The sequence below is a fragment of the Polyodon spathula genome, chromosome 29 (assembly GCF_017654505.1).
Source record: "Polyodon spathula isolate WHYD16114869_AA chromosome 29, ASM1765450v1, whole genome shotgun sequence".
In the NCBI taxonomy this organism is placed as follows: Eukaryota; Metazoa; Chordata; class Actinopteri; order Acipenseriformes; family Polyodontidae; genus Polyodon; species Polyodon spathula.
In genome coordinates this window covers 5214801-5236462 of record NC_054562.1, presented here as the reverse complement: position 1 = coordinate 5236462, position 21662 = coordinate 5214801, and the positions used below count along the sequence as shown (strand labels likewise).

The window sequence follows — 21662 nt, the reverse complement described above, 5'->3', positions numbered from 1 at the left end:
ACGTCAACATGAAACGTGGTTCTGCTATTCTGTAACAGAACAGCTCAGCTCAGAGTCTTGAGTAAGCTAGCGGGAAAAACAAAACTGCTGTCTCTTGTTTTAGAGTCAGCTTTAGTAAGTACTTTGAGGCCAGCGTTAGTAGAGCAATGGGTCGCAGTCACTGTGATTGAAAGGTTTATTTCCTAGTTAATCAGCTTTAAGATACTAGTATCTTGGTGTTACCTGGGAGCTAGCTTTGAGTACAGATTTTTCTCTGTGGAAAAGTGTGTCTCCCTTATATATGGCGACATTCAATCACGTGTTCTACATCTCAGATGTATGTAGAGAATTGTGTAGGGGGTTCTGTACAGTACAGGCTGCTGGCCACTCCACAGTGGGTCTCTGACCTTGAGTGGGTGCAAATCAGATTGCATCTTACACAGGACTCTGTACGGTGTATGTTTTAATGGTTAAAAAAATAATTAATGTCATTTCCATATGAAATAAATAGCATATTGATGTGATTCAGCCATTGATGTAACTTTTTTTTTTGTATCAGCTAGTTTGTATCAGATGGGAATGACGTCAGATTAAAATGTGCTGTGCTGTTTCATTTTTTATATATATAAATATATAGATATATATATATATCTATATATATATATATAATATATATATATATTTTACAGTAGCTATTGTGGACGACACTTAAATGGTTGTCTCAAATACAAAGTGTTTTTCACCCTCTCAAGGTTGTATTGCCTGCAGCACCTATACGATATTCTATGTATATATAACTATGTGTGTGTTAATTTACATTAACAGAGACATGTCCCGTACCCCTTGAGATCTTTTAAAAAAAAAAAGATCAGAGCTACTTTCGCGTGCACTAAAGATGCCAATTCCGGCACAGTGTTCAAAATGATTGAAACCCTCCTTTAAGTTTGACTGAATCTCCTCATAGGACAGGTAAACAAACGTGGGCCCTTTTTGTTTTGTTTGCTGTTGTGGTGGTTGTTTTGTGTTTGTCTCCCCCTTTCTAAAGAGAGTGTGTAGAAGCAGACCGGAGTGGTTTGGAGGTACAGCATCGCCCTCTACTGGCCACACGTGCAAATGTGTAAAATAAAAGGCATGGGGGGGCGGTGCTTGTATGCAAATGAGCAGGGACTATCTATAATGTTATACAGCAGTGGAGAAACATTTTGCATCACCTAGAATTTCAGAATTGAGACATACTGTATTTAAAATAAATAAATGAATAAATATTTTTTAGATCTTTTATTTAACATAATGCAATCTAAGAGAAACTACAAAATGATATCACAAAAGTCTACCGGAAACTATAATAATATTACAGTAGTATTTCATGTTAGATTACGAAATGTCACATTTTTTCAATTTTTGTGCAGTTTTTTGTTAAGTAAAACTACAAACAGTGTGTTATTTAATATGTTAACGTAACATCATTCAGCATGTGACTTTATGAAGGAAAATTGGTTAATTCTACAGGGTGATGCTAAACTTTTGGCCATAGCTGTATACAGTGTATATGTAACGTACATACAAAGGCAGCTATGTTTCCTTGTTCAGATTTGTTCAGTTTTGTTCTTATTATTTTCTTTTTGTTAATGCAATCTGTGAACACATGTGAGTCTCTCTCCACTGTGTGTAGGTGTTTTTGTCAGTTGTGTAAATACATTGTGTAGATGTGGTACAGCCCACATTTTTTTTTTTTTTTTTTTTACTACTTTTGGAATAAAAAATGTAAAAAAAAAAAAATAATAATTAAAAAAAAAAAAATTATTAAAGAATAAGAATAATAATTACAAAAAAAAAAATTGTGTAAAAAAATGTGTTTTACCAAATAATAATAATAAAAAAATCACTGAATCAGCATAAGTAATGTAATATTTGTGAATTGATAAGAAAATTATGTAATTATCTTATGTGGGTTGTACCACTATTGCATGGGATATATATATATATAGACACACACACACACACATCACTTGGCCACTTTATTAGACCACCCACCTAATATCACAGCTTTGACACAACATGGCAGAGACTCCACAAGGTGCTGGAAGGTGGCTTGAAGGATCTGTTCAGTCAATCATATTCCAGACTTGACAAGCATTCTGACCATCTTTCCTTCTGTCTCCCTGTCTCTCACGGTACCCCCTTTCCCATCGCCATTACTGATCCACTCTGATGCCCAATATTACTGCCCTTGCTACTGTGGCACCCCCACTGCCCTGCCACTGAGGCTGGCACTTTGCTCCCACAGCTTAATACAACTGCAGAGATCGCGTGTCACCGGATCACATGACCAACCTAATAATATGGCAAGGCTGTACATGCATTATATACACACTGAGTGTACAAAACATTAGCAACACCTTCCTAATATTGAGTTGCACCCACTTTGGCCCTCAGAACAGCCTCAATTCGTCGGGGCATGGACTCTACAAGGTGTCGAAAGCGTTCCACAGGGATGCTGGCCCATGCTGACTCCAATGCTTCCCACAGTTGTATCAAGTTGGCTGGTAGTGGATCTCTACTCCGAATAGCTTGTTCCATCTCATCCCACAGGTGCTCAATTGGATTGAGATCTGGTGACTAGGCAGCCCACTGCAGTAAGCTGAATTCACTGTCACGTTTGTGGAACCATTCCTGGACAATCCTAGCCTTGTGGCATGGGGCATTATCCTGCTAAGAAAATCCATTAGTAGATGAATACACTGCTGCCATGAAGGGATGCACCTGATTGGCAATGATGTTCAGATATCCTGTGGTATTCAAACTTTGCTCCACTTTTATCAAAGAACCCAATGTGTGCCATGAAAACACATCCCACACCATCACATCCCCACCTCCAGCCTGCAATGTTGACACGCGGCATGATGGATGCATGTACTCATGTGGTTTTCTCCATACCCTAGTCCTCCCATCAGCGTGAAACAGCAGGAACCGGGATTCATCAGACCAGGCAATGTTTTTCCATTTCTCCAGTGTCCAGAGTTTTCGTTCCTTAGCCCACTGCAACCGCAGTTTCTAGTGTTTTGCTGAAAGAAGTGGAAGTTAGGTCATCGGCTGCCATACCCCATTCGTTTCAAGGTACAACGAGTTGTGCATTCTTTATGGGTGTTTCAGCACCAATGTTGTACTGGACAGCCACTTGACTAACTGTAGCCCGTCTGTTGCTCTGACCATCCTTGAAACACACGGGAAACTGTTGAGCGTGAAAAACTCAGCAGCGTTGCAGTTCTTGACACACTCAAACCGGCGCCTGGCACCTACTACCATACCCCTTTAAAGGCACTTAAATCTTTGGTCTTGCCCATTTACCCTCTGAATGGCACACATACACAATCCATGTCTCAGTTGTGTCAAGGCTTAAAAATCCTTCTTTAACCTGTCTCCCCTTCATCTACACTGATTGAAGTGGATTTAACAGGTTACATCAATAAGGGATCATAGCTTTCACCTGGATTCACCTCGTCAGTCTATTTCATGGAAAGAGCAGGTGTTCCTAATGTTTTGTACACTCAGTGTGTATATATATATATATAATATTATATATATATATATATATATATATATATATAATATATATATATATATATATATATATATATATATATATATATATATATATATACACACACACACACACACGCACACACACACACACAGCTGTGGCCAAAAGTTTAGCATCACCCTAGAATTTTCGACAAAAGTGAGATCACCTAGAATTTCAGGATTGAGAAATAATAATAATAAAAAAAAAAAAAACTATATGAACATAATTTAGATTTTTTTTTTTTTTTTTTTTTTTTTAAATATCAAGAGTTAATCAAAAAAACTACAACCACCGGAAGCCATAATAGCAGTACAGTATTTCATGTTCGATTTCAAGATGTCACATTTTTCAATGTTTGTCAGCATTTCATTATGTGGAAAACTGCAAAGAGGTGTGTAATTCAATATTTTAACATTATGCAGCAGGTTTCATTCCACACACACACACACACACAGTTTGCATTCCTATATTTGAGGGGACTTTTCATTGACTCTCACTATATTTTTATTTACTATTTCTAACTCGAGTCAGACAAAACCCCACACAGGGTGGACAAGCTAAATATTTCACTTTTTTTCACCCACTCACACACTCTCTCACATGCAGTGGTCTATAAAGACACCCCTCTGCTTGGAATGGCTGCTGCAGGAAAAGGATCTGGTGAAAGATTTGCATTCATTCAGCTGCCCAACAATGAAACTCATATTGTGTTCAGCTGCTAATGCAAATACACAGAGCATCCTGTGTCTAAATGCATCCACAGCCTGCCCAGTCCCACTGCCACATTGCAGAGCACAGAGAATTACAGACTCTGTGCCCAGTCCAACTGCTCTGCGCTCTGCAAAGTGAATTACAGACTCTGTACCCAATCCCACTGTTCTGTGCTCTGCAAAGTGAATTGCAGACTCTGTGCCCAGTCCCACTGCTCTGCGCTCTGCAAAGTGAATTACTGACTCTGTACCCAGTCCCACTGCTCTGCGCTCTGCAAAGTGAATTGCAGACTCTGTGCCCAGCCCCACTGCTCTGCGCTCTGCAAAGTGAATTGCAGACTCTGTGCCCAGTCCCACTGGTCTGCGCTCTGCAAAGTGAATTACAGACTCTTATAACCGTGCTGTAAGTCTGTATCTTACCGCCTGTCCCATCACTCAGGTAACAGAGATGTCTAGGGCTTGTGCTCTGTTCCTTGCTCTTTTAAGGCGTTTATGTCTCTCAATCACAACTGAGAAACACGTCAATAGTAAAATTGATTTCATTGACTTTTTTCTTTCCGTGAAATAACTAAATGGCCTTCATTTTTCATTTACAAGCAGAACACACAAACGAGATCACAACATGTTAATAAGAGACTAACCTTTATTAAAGCTAGAATGCAAAATAATGTATTTCATGTCGGGCAAACTTTATTACAATCGTTCTGCGCGGCTCTGAAATGAAAAAGTCAGAATTACAATTTAAAAGCCCATTTAGTTTCACCTAAAAAAAATAGATTAAATACATTTTACTATTAACGCATTTCTCAGTTATCAATTGAAAAAGTATAAATTGAATTTTTAAAGGAGAGTGGAAAAGTTGGGGCAAAACACTGAAAACCTGAAGCCCCAATTATTGCTTCAAGGAATGTTTTTTGAGGAATGTTTTTTTTTTAAAGAATGTTTAAAAACATTCTCCCAGAATAAAAAGATCTTTGAATAATGAAAACATGCTGATAAAGCTTCACGAAACAGTTGAAATCAGCATTTGTGAACTTCATTTGATGAACAGAAACGGGCTAAAAAAAAAAAAAAGTTTATTCCTTTTCAGATCAGAGTGCAGTTCTGGCCAAAAGTTTTGCATCACCTAGAATTTTAGGATTGAAACATTAAAAAAACATAATTTAGATATTTTATTTAACATCATGAAAATGAGAAATTATAAAATGATATCGCAAAAAAAGTCTATCGGAAGCCATAATAGTGTGTAGTAGTACAGTATTAATGTTAGATTTCGAAATGTCACATTTTTCAATTTTTGTCAGTTTTTCGTTATGTGGGAAAACTACAAAGTGGTATGTCATTCAATATGTTAACGTAACAGCAGGTTTCATCCGACTTTATGAAGCAAAATGAGTTAATTTTAGAAGTAATTTTAAAGTATTGGCCATATCTGTGTATTTCAGTAACACACAGAGAGAGGAAATTAATAAAAGATATCTTTGACATACTGAAGGCGTTTGTGAACATCCATGGTGCCGAATCGATATGATGTTCCGCCAACTACACCCGTTTTCTATTTGATTGCACTACAGGCTTTGAAAGAGCACAAGTCTGTCGTAACTGAACGCTGTCTTTTCTGTATAACTGTAAGCTCGCATCGTGGCTGCTAATAGAGGGAGCCTTTAAGCAGGCGCATTCCATTCGTTCCCAGAACTCTAGAGACCCTCGTTGGCTCCGAAAGGTGCTAAAGCCCCCGCTGTCGATTTCAGACAACTGGAGTACTGCAGTATCTGCAGGGATTGGTGCTAGCCACACTCTGTGAGCTGTTAGGAGTACAGTGTGTAAACTCGCTGGCTATCGGATTTTAACGAAATTGACAATTTCATTCCTGTTGTTATTCTGTAATTAGCAGAATCCTGTCGCCCATAAGGTGCTACAACATATTATTATTATTATTATTATTATTATTATTATTATTATTATTATTATTATTATTAAACAGTAAATAACTCTAGCTTTTAGAGATCTCTCCCCACAGAAAAGTTTATTTTTTAAATCTACTGGGATTGAAATACACAAGCTAACAGAACCATGAGCAGACCACAGCATTTCCAGCAATGGAAACTTCACGATGGATCTGTATATATATATATATGTGAAGATGTAATACCTTTTACTGGACTAAGAGACTGATTCATTCTCTCTTTCCTGCTTTCACATGAAGACCTTTGATGTCTTGAAAGCTTGTGATGAATTATTGTTTAGTTAGTCAAATAAAAGGGATCCTGTCTCCTTTTCTTTGTCTAAAAATGGACACAAATAGAAGGATGGTGATTGATTTGTTACCGCTGTGTATATTTTGGTCACATGATTGATTTGTTACCGCTGTGTACATTTATCACGTGGTGATTGATTTGTAGACTCATGCCCACTGCTTGGGAGGGAAGATTGGAGACCACAGACCAACAAAACTCAGAGAACAGCAAATTATAACAAAGTTAGAAAGTCGAAACGTATTCGTTTGCTAGACCCAAGTCAAGCTGATGAAAACAGTGAAGGCGGCATTTTGATTGCTTTTACTTGTCTTATTATTTTTTGCAGCACTTTTTCAAGTTTGAGAATGAATGATGAGTCTATTAACTTTTTTCATCCTCATTGTTGATAAAGCACTCTTATACCACAGAACAAGGCAGCGTAATCATGACTGCCACGGGATCCACTAGCATTTGCATTCCGAAACAGAACCCACATCTCTTTTTCATGCTCAAAGCTACAGCTCTGCGTTATTTTGCGTCTTGTCTTAGCTTTCTACAGGAAAGTTTTCAGATTTTTTTTTTCCCCTGGCACGCTGCGCAGCATAGTTTTAATTTGTATATCAGGAAAGTATTTGTAAATAATTAAGAAAATGTTTTAACTTGTCTTGAGAGGCCACTAAAATTTCTGAAGATAGGGCTCGTTGTGGTTAGTGTCAGTACGACTTGAGTGTTTTTAAATCGCACAGAGATTTGCTTTTTTGTTTTGGTCATTTTTTTTTCATACCTAGGAGATATACCTCAAGATTGTGGATGTTGTGCAGGTGTCTGTTAAGGTAGGGAGTTGAAACTCAGTGAATAAACGTCTTTCTTTCTTCTTTTAGTAAATATAACTAGTAGATGTAGGGGCATGTTTGTTTGTCTGTTTTGTTTTTGTTAATGTAGTGTTTTGGGCGAAGCTCTTGGCTCTACAGTTACTTTCCTACCAAGACAACTTTGTCTGCAATTGAAGTTGTTGGATTTTTGTTTTTTAATTATTGGTGGAAACTAGTTTCTATAAAAAAAATAAATGTGTTAGATATATATATATATATATATATAATATATATATATATTATATATATATATATATATATATATATATCTATATAATGTGTTAATATATCTATTTATATTTATTAATAACACAATTAAAAATACTGAGTAATATTTAAAAGTATATATATTAAACACATATATTTACTCAAAATGACACACACCCACCACACACCATATATATGATATATACACACACACACAAATGGATACCACAACGTGTTTTTCCATAAAAATTTATATTTTTTATATAGGACAGTTCTGACAAAGTCTGTTTCCGGAAAATTTTCCTGAAAAACTTTTTTTTTTTTAAACAAAAAAAAAAAAAAAAAATTTAATTTTAGTGACGTCCAACACTGCAGTTTTACCTCCTTTATATATATATATAATATATATATATATTATATATATATATATATATATAATATATATACAATGTTACAATATATGTATACATCTACTGCAAAATGTCTGTATGTTAACGGACGTTGTTATTCTAAACATTATCACTTCAAATACAACGATTAATACTTCCTAATACTAAATTCTAATTTTTAAATGATCACGGCTCCTCAGAACAGAGTAAAAAAAAAAAGCATTTTCAGGCGTCATTTTTAATTCCTCTTTTGCTTTAATGCTGAGTGACTATAGTATTTTTTTTCCCTCTGAATCTGCTTTTACCTGGAGAACCCTTTTGTGAAGAACCCAGACAAGCACTGGACTGTGACGTGACAAACAGGGCCTTCACATTCGGATAACCCCGCCTACTCTTTCTAGTGCTGATAAGAGCTCGATACTGGAGCGACAGAACCCCTGAGAATGAATGCAGACACCTCAGTAATGAGAGAGGTGTGAAAAGACACCTGAATCTACTCACTGTTTGAAAACAGCTTTCAGAGAAGTGTTCATTGTAGCTGTTGTCACCCCTACACCTGATCCCCTTCCCCACCCCACATACCTGTCCCGCCCTGCCCCACACACCCGTCCCTCCAAAACGGACACCTCTTCGGTGCCCACAATTCAGGGATTGTCTTCACTCTCAGAGATATCTGAACATGCTGTAAAAAGATTGTTTAAGCTGTTGCTTTTTCCTAGTCTATTGTAGATTGTATTCCAGCAAGTATATAGACGATTATTATTATTAATATTATTATGATACATAATAACAGGATCAACGTGTACTGTAGATACTAGAACATGATATTGATGCAGATATAATTTGAGTTTTATATATTTCAATTTTGTTCGGTTGTATTTTTATTTAAGCTGTGCCATGTGATGATTTTATTATTGATGAAGTTATGATTATTATTATTATTATTATTATTATTAATAATAATAATAATAATAATAATAATATATTTTGGGTTGTTTAATTTTTTTTTCTATTTTACTGTACTGTACACAGGCATCTGGTGTTATTATTAGTCCTGATAACTTTGAAATCTGGTGGGTGTTTTAATACATTTTATATTTATTTTTTGCACTCAAACATACAGTCTTTGTGTATTTATTTATTTTTATTCCTATCGAATCCCCCTGTCTGAATCCCACAGGAATAACACCGGAATATCTCCTGCGCTTCCTCTGAGTTCTGAAGTCCTTCATTGTTAATTCAGCCCCTCCTGTTAATTCATGTGGGTTTAATCACCCTGATTCATTCCATGCTCCTCTGTAATGAATGCTGCTGATCGCATGCATAAGACATGAATTCATACCCTCTTACTCCCCCACCAGGGGATTGTGAGAAGTGTTCATTCAGAATGAATGCATGTGTTACACACGTGATCAACAGCATTCAATACAGAGGAGCATGGAATGAATCAGGGTGATTAAACCCACATGAATTAACAGGGGCTGAATTCAGTATCAAAATGTATTTTCATCCAGTACAAAGAAAAAAAAAACATTAAAAAAGACTATACACAAAACTTTTTTTTTTTTTTTTTAATTTAATAAATGCATTAGCACCCAGATTATTATCCTGAGCCTAGGGTGTAGAGGAATGAGGGGTGCGTACCATTTACACATAATGACAACTCCAGCGATCCTAGAGTTATAAACAAGCACAGCTCTCTAGTTTAGAAACAAAGCCATGCAAAAAAAACCTCACAGCAGGGTTCAATGAAACAGGCCGGCATTGCCAATGTTATTTCACATCCATTCATTCAGAAGCATCCCTCAATATTATATTAAAATCTGTATTTACAAGATCACTTCAGGAAATGGGAATGTTAAAGGCATGTTTCAAAGTGTTCGCAGCTACCGCTAGTCAAGCTGATTACAGGCAGCTCCAACCACTTACAAATACATTACCAGTCAGGCTTCTGATTGGTCTGACTTCTCTGCTCTCCTTTAAGAATTCAATTGATCCCTGCTAAGCCATTCGTGACTCTCAATCGCACGCTGAGAAACGCGTCGATAATAAAATTGATTTCATTTACGATTTCTTTCTGCGAAACAAGTGAATGGGTTTTTTTTTCTAAAAAAATCGGCCAAGCCTTCATTTTTCATAACGTGTAAACGAGATTACGACACATTAAGTAGCGACTAACCTTTATCAAAGCTATCGCGACACATTTTTGATGCTGGACACACTTTATTGCAATCGTTCTGCAACGTGACTGTATTCACGTTTATAAAGAGGAGTCGTTTCTGCTTTGAAATGTCAAGACAAGACTTAAATTTTTAAAAGCCCATTTAGTTGTTTCACAGGGGAAAGAGAAAAACATAAATGAAATGACTATGAACGCGTTTCTCAGTGTCACTGAGATACACAAATGGCTTAACAGGGATCAACTGAATTTCTAAAGGGGAGCAGAAAAGTCAGGGCAAAACACAGAAAACCAGAAGCCATAATTATAAAGAGACTAAAACCTGACATTAACGCACTTACTCTGTTTCTAGAGAACCTGCCGTGGCTGAAATGTTTCGAACGCTTTGTCGTTGACCTTCTGAGTGCCAGACCTACACTCTCTGCTCAATAATAAAAGTGCAGCTGCTGTAATAGGGTCCAGTAGGGATGTGGCTAGCGATGCTAATAAGAATTATGGGAAGGAGGTTTTTCCTATCACAGGCTGAAGCTGAGTGGAGGGGAATGCGAATCCCGTCCAAAACGTGGGCAGGTCCGCGTCATCACACTCACAACCACAAACTGTCAAAGAAGTTCTTCACCTAAGAGAAAGCAAGAACGAAAAGAGCAGAGATTATCAAGTTTGTGAGGCAAAAATAAATAAATAAATGTATTCCCATACTGGCAGCCGGTTAGATTATACAGTAAATGACGTCAGCGAAAATCATATGCTGCAGCAAAGAACCATTCCGAATGATCTCGTGCATCCTACACAGGCTTGGTTTCCATTGCTTTCTATGTTTGACACTCACGAAAGTGTTCCAGATTGTTGCTGGTTTTTGAACAGCAGTCCAGAAAGGTTGCATGCTTACAAAACATCATATAGTGGCCCTATATGGTTTTTTTTTCACCTCATAAGGGAACGGTTAAAAAAACTAGTGTTTATATATATATATATATATATATATCTGGGGACATGGGGAAGACTAGCAAGCAAATGCATGATGACCTCATATGAGGATGCCATCTCCCCATTATAAAGCAATGGAAATAAACTGAAAAATTCCAAATATATTTATTACGTGTCCAAAACTATTTGAGCAGTACCTGCTTCAGCAGCCTCTCCTGCACCGCCTGGTCCTGCTCAAAATCCTCGTTCACGTCCAGCACCAGCACTGGGGTCCTCATCAAGTGATCGAAGTGCAGCCTGGAACAAACAAGCAGTGCAGGGCTGGGTGTGCAGACCTGCGAGTGTGGAGTACAGGGGGTGTGTGAGTGTGTGTGTGTGTCTGTGTACAGTGTTTGGGATATGTGCATTAATGAGGGTGTGCAGTGTGTGTGTGTGCGCAATGCAGTGTGCAAGGCAGTGTGCTCACACTGTGGTTTTCTCAATAAGCCAGTTTTCATGCTGGGTTGCAGTGTGAAGTGTATAGTGTGCAGCGTATAGTGTGCAGTATATAGTGTGCAGTGTATAGTGTGTAGTGTATAGCGTGCAGCGTATAGTGTGCAGCGTAGCGTGCAGTGTATAGCGTGCAGTGTATAGCGTGCAGTGTATAGCGTGCAGCGTATAGCGTGCAGCGTATAGTGTGCATTGTATATGTGCAGTGCTGTTTTGACTCACGGTGTTGTTTTCTCAATCAGCCAGTCCTCGTGTTGGCTGTGCAGTCTCTCCAGATACTGCAGGTCGACGCTCCTCTCCTCCTGTCTGGCTCTCTGGCCCAACCGCTCCAGACACTTCTGCAACAAAGCGGGCAAAACACACAGTCAATACAAACACACAGTCAATTCAAACACGCAGTCAATTCAAACACGCAGTCAATACAAACACGCAGTCAATACAAAAACACACACACATATACTGTGTCAATTCAAACACACACTGTCAATTCAAACATACACACACACTGTGTCAATTCAAACACACACACACACACACACACAGTGTCAATTCAAACACACACTGTCAATTCAAACACACACACACTGTGTCAATTCAAACACACACACACACACACATGCACACGCAGACACACACACACACAGATAAAAGGCTCATTTATACTTTATATCCCGTGCCCCCCTAATGTTTGAACTTATATATTTGTTTTTGCTGATTCTCTGATTCTCATGCCTGGTGTGTGCACTATACCTGTGGAGATGCTCTCAGGTAGACGATGCCTTCCAGTTCAATCCTCTTGCCAAACTGTTGGACCAGGAAGCTGTGCCAGTCCTGGTAGATGGCCCACTCTGTCTCATTGATGCAGCCCATCTGAAACAGGCTCACTGCAAACACATACCTGCAGGCAGAGACAATCAGACCATCTCAAACAGGAGACACTTCAAACACATACCTGCAGGCAGAGACAATCAGACCATCTCAAACAGGAGACACTGCAAACACATACCTGCAGGCAGAGACAATCAGACCATCTCAAACAGGAGACACTGCAAACACATACCTGCAGGCAGAGACAATCAGACCATCTCAAACAGGAGACACTGCAAACACATACCTGCAGGCAGAGACAATCAGACCATCTCAAACAGGAGACACTGCAAACACATACCTGCAGGCAGAGACAATCAGCCCAGCTCAAACAGGAGACACTGCGGTGTGCAGTGTATAGCGTGCAGTGTGTAGGGTGCAGTGTGTAGGGTGCAGTGCATATCGTGCAGTCTATAGTGTGTAGTGTATAGTGTGCAGTGTGTAGAGTGCAGTGTGCACTGTATAGTGTTCAGTGTGAAGGGTTTACCTGTCGCTGTAGACGGAGCGCTCGAAGATCTGCAGCGGCCTCTCGAGCTCCAGCAGGCTGGGCGGAGGAGCCTCCAGCTGGGCTCTGATGCGGCTCATGCAGGAGAAGCTCTGGAAGGTGTAGGACCAGCGGGTGGGGTCCTGGTACATGATCTGCAGCAGGTTACTGACGCTCTGCTGGGAGCCCGACACCCCCTCAGACAGAGGGAGAGGTGGGAAAGGGAGAGCGTGAAGAGGAAGGGGAGAGGTGAGGTGGAGAGTGATGGAAGAGAGAACAGGAGAATGAGAAAGAGTGTGGGGGTGTGGGGAAAGGGGGAGAAGGGGACAGGTGGGTAGGGAAGGCAAGTGGGGTGGGGAGGGGAGGGAGATGAGAGCAGGGTGAGGGGGAGAGAAGAGTTACAAGTAGGGGAGACAGGAAGAAAGAGAGGAAACCCAACACACTCAGAAAGTCCTGAGGGCCTGGTTTTTCAAAACTTGTTATCTGGATAAGAGTATATAGCTGCAGAACGAAGGCTCCCCAGGGTAACTCACACAGGGTATCCCATAATACCCCACGAACCTTAGGTTTAGGGTTCGATTATTGTTATGAAATAAATTTAGTTTTAGTACCTAAATGTATCACCCTCATCACGTAGCAAGAGGTGATGACGTCTATTTCGAGTTGCGCACGCAGCTCTGCCCTGTGGGAGCTATCGCTCTCCCAGGAGCTGCAGCGCTGCCCTGTGCTAATCTCCCTCTCGCTCACCTCCCTGGACTCGCAGGTCTGGAGATTCTGCCACTTGCTCAGCGGCTCTGGAATCACCCCCCACCGGTTCTCCACCTTCTGAAGCAGGCGGGCGAAAGTGGACTTCCCGACGGCTAGAAAAAACAGCACAGGGTTAGCGGGGAGATCATTAACTGATTAAACGATGCCCTGAGCGGTCCTGTCCAGCTGTGTCAATGGGACTATATTATTACATTACATTCAAGAAACCCATTGTCACTCTGTGTGATTATGTCACCTATCAGCCCTGCTGCTATTTCCCCGTACAATATTATATGGACTTATACAATAATTATAATAATAATAATAATAATAATAATAATAATAATAATAATAATAATAACCAATGTTTCCTTCAATTGACACCCTTCTGAGCCGGCTGGAAGTAGCGCTGTCCTGGTTGGTGTGGACGAGCCGGCCACGCAGTTTAGCCGAGCTGCAAACGGGTTTGACAGGCGGCTGTACGGGTTCCTTCATTCTCGAACCGGGTCCGGTCGGAAGGGAAAGAAACCCAGAAAAGTTTCTGCTCTGCCTCGAAAAGGGCGCCGTTACTTCGGGTCTAGCTTTCAACCTGCACGAAAACCGTTTCTGGATTAATAATAACAGCACACCCCGAACAGACATGTCACTGCGAACCGGGCCGCTCAGTGTGGATAACCGCACCGCGCCAATCAAACAGGGAGACTCCAAACCGCGGAATGCAAGCGCCATTATGTATCACGAGTAAAGAACGCGCGTTAAAAACAACGCGCGTTGATATGAAAACAATTTATATATACGCGTTAATGTGTTTATTCATAAAAATAAAAAACACACATTAAAATATATATATACACATGTATTTTAAATAGAATTTAAGACGTTGGAACCTGTAGCTGTGTAATGTGATTCGGCCGGTGTGTTTTATCAACTCATGCTGTTGATTTATCTGCTGTATCTAATGTGCGTTACCGTTGTAAAGCCGGATGTGTTTAACGTCGTTGCTTCCAGGTTACCCAGAAGAGTAAAAAAAAAAAATCACTTTCTATGGTCTGTTTGTGTTTTAATATTTATCTTTACTGTCATCTAGCGGCTTAAAGGTGCATTACACCACAAACGGCTTAAAAAATATGCATCTCAGGGATGGAAAAGAGACTCCTGTTGCACAGCAGTTTTCGTCCATGCCAGGTTTTGCTAGGAATTTGATTAGCCACAGTGCGTATAGGTATACCAAGCTCGGGTGTGTCCTATTAACAAACCCACAGTAAAACCAGGACTGGATCAAACTCCGATCCAACAGCACTCTTATTTCCATCAATGTTATCTTCATAGAATAGATCTTCCCAGAATTGAAAGCGTTTTTTTTTCTTTCGTCCATCTGTTTGTAAGCTCTGAAAAAAAAAAAAAAAAGGGACTCTTATTCCTATCCCTGGTTAGTAAAAACAAGTTATTTTGACGAATTACATCAACACTTCTGAATGTAACGCTAAGTTTGTCTTCCTCAAATACCGTGAATATATTTTATAATTATTTCTTTAGTTTCACTTTTGCTGTCAGACAGTTTCAGACGGTACCGAGTTTCAAAATCCTGCCCCGTGACGCACGACAAGGACCGCAAGTACCCACTGAACCAAATGAGTTACAAAGAGAAGGTCTTGCTTTGTTACGAGTCGTTTTATGATATTGTTATATAGTGTTTAAATAAATATATGCGTTTGAGCCCCAAAACAATTTAAAATCTAGATTGCAGCTGCTGCCATCATAGCATCGTGAATTTAACTAGAGGCTGCATCTTGTGTCTAAAGAGACAAGTCTTTCTGAGCGGATACAATCCGAGAGGGTGTATCAAGCATGCTCGCTGCATCCTCTTGTTACAGCTCTGTTGTGTGGCGAGTGCTCACTTTTTAATGGCACTGAGTTTAATTTAAAAAAGACTTATGTGCTCATCTTAGGACCGTGTTTACGGTACCGGGCTGGCCCGGGGCCAACGCATATTTGTCATGTTCCCTGGAGCTCCGAGTCCAGCTTCAGCAAAACAGATCATTCAGTGCGTTCTTGCGAACGGGAGCCTTTCTGATCTTAAGCAGGCTTGGTGCTCCTGTGGTTAAAGAAAAGGGCTTGATACCAGGAGGTTCCCGATTAAAATCCGGGCTCAGCATCTGACCCCCTAAGAAAGTGACTAACAAATATTCCATGTCATACCCTGCATGGACAGTAATGACTGCTACATTTCACTCAAGCGTGGCAAACAGTTTCTACAGCCATGCAGTTTGCATTCCTCTAAAAAAAATGATAAAACATATTTCAAAAAATGCCCGGGGTCGAGAGACTCTTAAAAGTCAAGTATTCTCTTATTGTTAAATAGCATCAGTGTCTGGGATGTTTGCCACTATATGAAGTCGTCTCTCCAGGCAAAAACAGACCTCGTGGTTAGTTTCTGCATTTCATAACACGGGCTCACAGACACATGACACTGACGGCAGGCTGTTTTATCAATTATAATTAATGATATTAATGTAGCTTTGAATACCAGTCTTTGTATATATATATTTTTTTTACTGGTGCAGGAAACTACCGAGTCTCAAAAAATACATTCCAAATGCCTATGAAATATGCACTCCAATACCAATCTAATGATAGATACACACATGCATGCCGTATCTATCCACTGTTAACATGTAACTAAACTTCAGCAAAGGGTTAAATGTATATTAATTGAATATTTATTTATGCCACTCAGAACGGAACGCCATCCAAATCATTCAGTCTTGTGTTAGTCCACTATTTCTAAGTGCAGGACATTTAATTGTCACATTATTGTATATCAATAATACTATTTTTGATATTAAAAATAAAAGGTAACATTAGAGATCAACAATTCCAGTTCTGATGTCAAAAGGTACCGTTTTCTTATAACAAATTCTATTTTTTTTTTTTTTATAACAAATAAAAAAAGTAACATTTTTGGTATAAAATAAATATTGTTATCAATACTATTTTTTTTAAATCAAAATAAAAGGTACCATTTTTTTAATATAAAAAAATTATATTTTTGATAGCAAGAAAAAATGATCAGATATCAGTCGTAGGACTTCTGGTATTAGAAACTGACAGATTACATGTTGAAAGGGCTTGTCAGACAATCACTGCTTTGAAATAGTGGACAAGAGAGAGGGGGAGAGGGGAGAGGAGGGGTCCTGTTGAACGGCAGTATACAGGACTGACTGATTTGCAGCCTTTAAATGTTAGTGACTGTATGAAAATAAACAGCAACTCAAATAATGCTGATTTCAAGCCATTGCTGGAACCTTAAATAATAAAAACACACACACACATCCTCTGTCTGAAAAGTTAGGTGAAACATAGTTCACAAGACCCTTGCTATCCCTCTATTTTATATGTGCATACAAAGAGAATAATGTTATTTTGAATATATGTGTGTTGTTTAAAATATATACAACACTATCAGTTATGATTATATTGATTATATGTATCTGGTTTCTAAGTATATATTCCCTCATACCATCCTATTTTTCAAATTAGTTTCCTTCTCTCCTTAAAGGCATGTGTTTAGCAGATATTATAGGGAACCTCCATCTTATGTTTTTCTAAGAGTTTCTCTTCATGGATAATCTGTTTTTTATTTAAGTGTAAGACTATAATGTCTCTGTCCTATGAGTTTCTTAACAGCATGAACTCAGCTGAACTGTGGACAACTCTTTTCAGCGGCACGCAAGCCAGCTAAAACCAGTTTGCTAGTGGCACACCAATCTTCCTACTTTCCAGCAATGATTAATGTTTTTAGCAATGTTCCCCCTTCTTCTAGGGTGAGAAAATCATTTTCTTCCGTTACATTTTAACCTTGACGCTATAATCCTTTTGATAAAAGGATCCCGCTCTGCGTGCCAACTATTCCTCCCTTACCAGGCACGTTTTTTTTTTTTAAAAGAAACAAAAAGTTCAGGAAGAAAGGTCACATAAAGTTTACCTTCTCAAAAACCTATCCTCTACTTTTAAAATTACTTTTCATTATTAACTATATTTTTCTTACCAGCAACAACATAGTAGGCACATCAAGATTTCTTTTTATTTATCTTTTCTGTTCCTAACGCCTTTTACTCCTTTTTTCAGAAAATATATTTGTTTACATGTGAACCTATCTTGATATTCGAAGCAAGCATATTATATAAACCCTGTTTTCATACAGAAACATTTCCTTAGGCTAAAAGGGTGCTATATAGATTTAGCATTCAATTCTGGGAATCAAGCCTGTCTTGATAAGAAACTGCCTAAAACTGGCCACTTGTATCAAACTATACCAGTTTCTACTGCATGATTTTATATAGACAGAATACATAATTTTCACAATTACTGATTAAAACAGCATTAAGCGTTACTTTTGATTACACACTTACATCATTTTCCAGACTAAAGATTATTCAAACACTACAAAGGGTTATAATACATATTATTGCATTAATATATTTCATTTTTTAAATCATCCAGTCCATGTCCAGGGTTTCAGCTCGGTCCCAGCAGGACTCCACTTCGGTCTCAGCTTCAGCGAACACGACAATGGGCCCTCGAATCCATCGTCTCGCATCACAGGTGTGAGTCGCCATGGCCTTGATTTCGTACCTACAAGACACTTGTACACGCTTAGCAGGGACACCTTCCTCACATTGTAATTTTCCCAGATGTGCCCATTTTACTAAGTGACCCTTTCCCTCACAACCCATGCATTCAATTATTTTTACATCCCGTGGATTCACATTCAAATGAGAGAAAGAGATCCCCCCAGAATCATTACATTCAAACAGAATCCTACAGTGTCTCGCTAAATGACTGGAAGCTGGACATGGCTTAGGCCCGGCCAGGGGTGATTCACCTCTGCATTTATCACATCCACACATGACAAGAGGATTAGCTTTCATTTCATGAGTCAGAACTAGCTGTGTCTCTCACAAGCATTCTAGACCGGTACATATTTCTTTAATTCATTTCCTTCTGTTCACATAGAGACACTTTACAAGGGATGCCGTTCATCCAGAATACAGTAGGGGGCCAAAACTCACTGTTTTTCATATCAGCAGGCACCCAACTTATAGTTTGTTCTTCATCATCAGTGGGCAAACTTAATACAACTGAATCTGAATCAGTTGATGAACCATGAGCCTAAGCTACTGAGATTCTCCATACAAAAGGAATTCAATGTTTTACTGACCAGCCTGGCTGATTCAGCGTTACTTGTGACACCACGTTTGAAATGATTGTAACTTTTTCATTTTTTTCACTTTTTCATGAAACAGGAGGCAATGTAGTCCAGTGGTTAAAGTCCAGGGCTCATAACCAGAAGGTCCCTAGTTCAAATCCCACCTCTACCACTGACTGACTCGCCTGTGTGTGACCCTGAGCGAGTCACCTCACCTCCTTGTGCTCCGTCCTGTGGATGAGATGTTAAATCAAAGTCCTATTTTAAGTGACTCTGCCTATAATACACAGTTCACAGCCTGCCTCTGCAAAGCGCTTTGTGATGGTGGTCCACTATGAAAGGCGCTCTATAGAATGAAGATGATATGGAACCAATATAATGAAACCAAATGGCTGGTTTCCTCCTCGCAATACTCAAGTCGCTCACCATGCATTTGAAGAAGCCGTTTGAACAAGCGCTCAACTCCTTGCGCACCTGACAGTGACAGACAAACTTCTGCAACTATACCCTCCATGCTACTTCCATTAAAAGGTCAAAATACTTCCAGAAATATTTTAAGGATAAATCCCCATCTGATATGCCCTTGCCCTTTATTTTGGAGTCACCAGAATTGATAGGAAAGAATAAAAACAAATACATGAACAGTTTTGAACAGAAGCCCGGAATTTCAGTCAACGCAGAGATGCTAATTTAATAAAGCATGTGTTTCCGTGAACCAAATATGCATTTAATACAAAAGAGAACACTTAAAACAAACAAAAACGAAGTGATTGACAAAGTGGAACAAGTCCCACAATAAGACTTAAAAACAAAAAGATACACAAACCTCACACACAGGAAGTTTTTCCAAGGCGTTAAAAAGGTAGGTTTAATAAGCCGATTGGTCCAAAATATTTCTTGTTTTACCTCTATATAAAATACTATATTCAATTTAAAAAATACACCACACTGGGAAAACATGTTGTAGTAAAGCCCCATTTAGATATAGCAGACCGTGGTATTGCTAGTAACACGTGGAAAACAATGCTGTTAAGAATATTCTATTATTAACCAGAGTCTCTAGTGTGTATATATATATATATATATATATATATATATATATATATATATATATATATATATATATATATATATATATAATATTACAGCACAGGTGGCATTAACATACATGATTGAATATAAAAACAAAAGTTTACATCATGTGTATAAAACCACAAAATCAAAAAAGCACACATTCTTTTAGCTATACTGTCCCCTAAAGAACCCCCCCCCCCCCCAAAAAAAAAAAAACAACACAAAACGTCATGCAGTTCTTGTTATTTTAAAATAATACAAATAATAATAAACCAACATGCAGCTCACTTTACTGAATTGACCTAGTCAGTGTGGACATTGTGCTGTCATCAGCAAAACACTATCTGAAGAAAGACACAAAAAAAACTGAAAAAACACACTTCATAAAAATGTGTTCGGTTGTAAAGGGAAAAGATGAAGGAAGTTAAGGGTTATTGCGGGACACCCCTCTGTTATAAACAACATTTGGGGGATGGGGTTACTGTGGATTTCAGGATCATCAATTTGCACACAGATTATGTACAGATACAAATTTTCTTTATTTCCATTCTAGTCTTTTTTTTGCAAGTGGCCAACTGGAAATTAAATACCTACTCAAAATGCTTTTGTAGCCAGGACTGTGGCAGATGATGTCGCAATGAAGTCTTTTGACAATTTCAATAGTTTTAAAACACAGATATAACACACAGACTGGAGAATTAATTTTTATATATGTATATATAATTCTCCATAATTTCGCAATTTGTCTATTATTTTTTGATACGCTCCATTTAAAAAAAAAAAAAAAAAAAACCTCTAAATAAAATACAAATCTAGTATCCCTGCTCGGAGCTTGGGTTGCAATAAGTCATTTATAAAAAATGAAACACACAACCCGAACCCTACACGACCCTTTTTTCAAGTATCAATTTTTTGCCATGTAGAATGGTTGACACAGCTATGGGATTTGAAATTGGCTTTAAAAATGATCAAATATAATATAAAAATCAATGCATACACACACACATACAGTAGACCCTTGCTATAACAAAACTGTCGGGGTCCTAGCCTCTTGTTCGTTACAGCAAAAGGACAATCAAAACGAACGATACTGTTGGAGTAAGTGAACGAGATGAGATTGTGAATGAAAGCAGAAGTGTACTTGTTCGTCTCATGCATGCAGGATTCTGCCTTTGCTTTATCCTATTTGATAAAGAATTAAAACGCAGTACAAAATCAAAAACCCTGAACTGAAGCTGAACTTGTCCAAAATCAATCTGACAAGAATCGTTTCAAAGTGCACCAAGTCTTAGAATCGCAAACCGAGTTTATATTCAAAATCAACCTGGCACCGCGAAGTTTGAAAATTTCATCAGATTCTCAGGTTATTTATTTATTTATCTTTAATCAATTTTGCTTTGCCACATGGTTGCTGAAACATGCTTTTTGAAAACCTATATTCGCAGGTCTACTGTATATATACTGGAAATCCTGGCCTGCGATTGGCTAAAACATCACCATAGGAGGAAAAAACAGACTGAACTATTGCCCAACATCCTCACACCACCTGTCAATAGCTCGGTCTGTCACGCGATTGGTTCACATCACTGTCAGTCCCCCGCCCCTTTTCAAAGGAACGCCTTTCTTCCCCGGCACTCTTGACAAGAGAAACTGGCTGAACACAGATTCTGCGAGTGGACAGAACAAGAATTACAAAACATACTAAGAAA

At 38.6% G+C, this 21662-nt stretch overlaps 1 protein-coding gene across 5 annotated transcripts; it reads right to left on the bottom strand.

Moving 5' to 3' along the window:
* Window positions 1-9533: 9533 nt before the first annotated feature.
* Window positions 9534-14658, bottom strand: LOC121302384 (deoxycytidine kinase 2-like). Of its 5 annotated transcripts, none has more exons than XM_041232321.1 (8): window positions 14640-14658; window positions 14033-14259; window positions 13671-13783; window positions 12927-13102; window positions 12323-12470; window positions 11795-11910; window positions 11281-11380; window positions 9534-10775 (listed from the first exon to the last, which is right to left on the bottom strand). In XM_041232321.1, the coding sequence occupies exons 2-8, from the start codon at window positions 14163-14165 to the stop codon at window positions 10743-10745; spliced, it is 819 nt and encodes a 272-aa protein (XP_041088255.1). In that variant the 5' UTR covers window positions 14166-14259; window positions 14640-14658; the 3' UTR covers window positions 9534-10742. The 5 variants fall into 5 exon arrangements, with proteins under 5 accessions (XP_041088255.1, XP_041088254.1, XP_041088252.1 ...); XM_041232320.1 differs by having other exon boundaries at window positions 14558-14644; XM_041232318.1 differs by lacking the exon at window positions 14640-14658 and having other exon boundaries at window positions 14033-14631.
* Between the last annotated feature and the right edge of the window lie 7004 nt (window positions 14659-21662).

Bases quoted from the DNA above. Each gene is read 5' to 3' on its own strand.
- LOC121302384 (XM_041232318.1), bottom strand. From the start codon at position 14,399: ATGGCGCTTGCATTCCGCGGTTTGGAGTCTCCCTGTTTGATTGGCGCG. The intron at 13,784-14,032 runs GTTATTATTATT...TGTTTTTTCTAG, and splicing joins GTCAATTGAAGGAAACATTG to CCGTCGGGAAGTCCACTTTC. The intron at 12,471-12,926 runs GTAAACCCTTCA...CTCTGCCTGCAG, and splicing joins CGCTCCGTCTACAGCGACAG to GTATGTGTTTGCAGTGAGCC.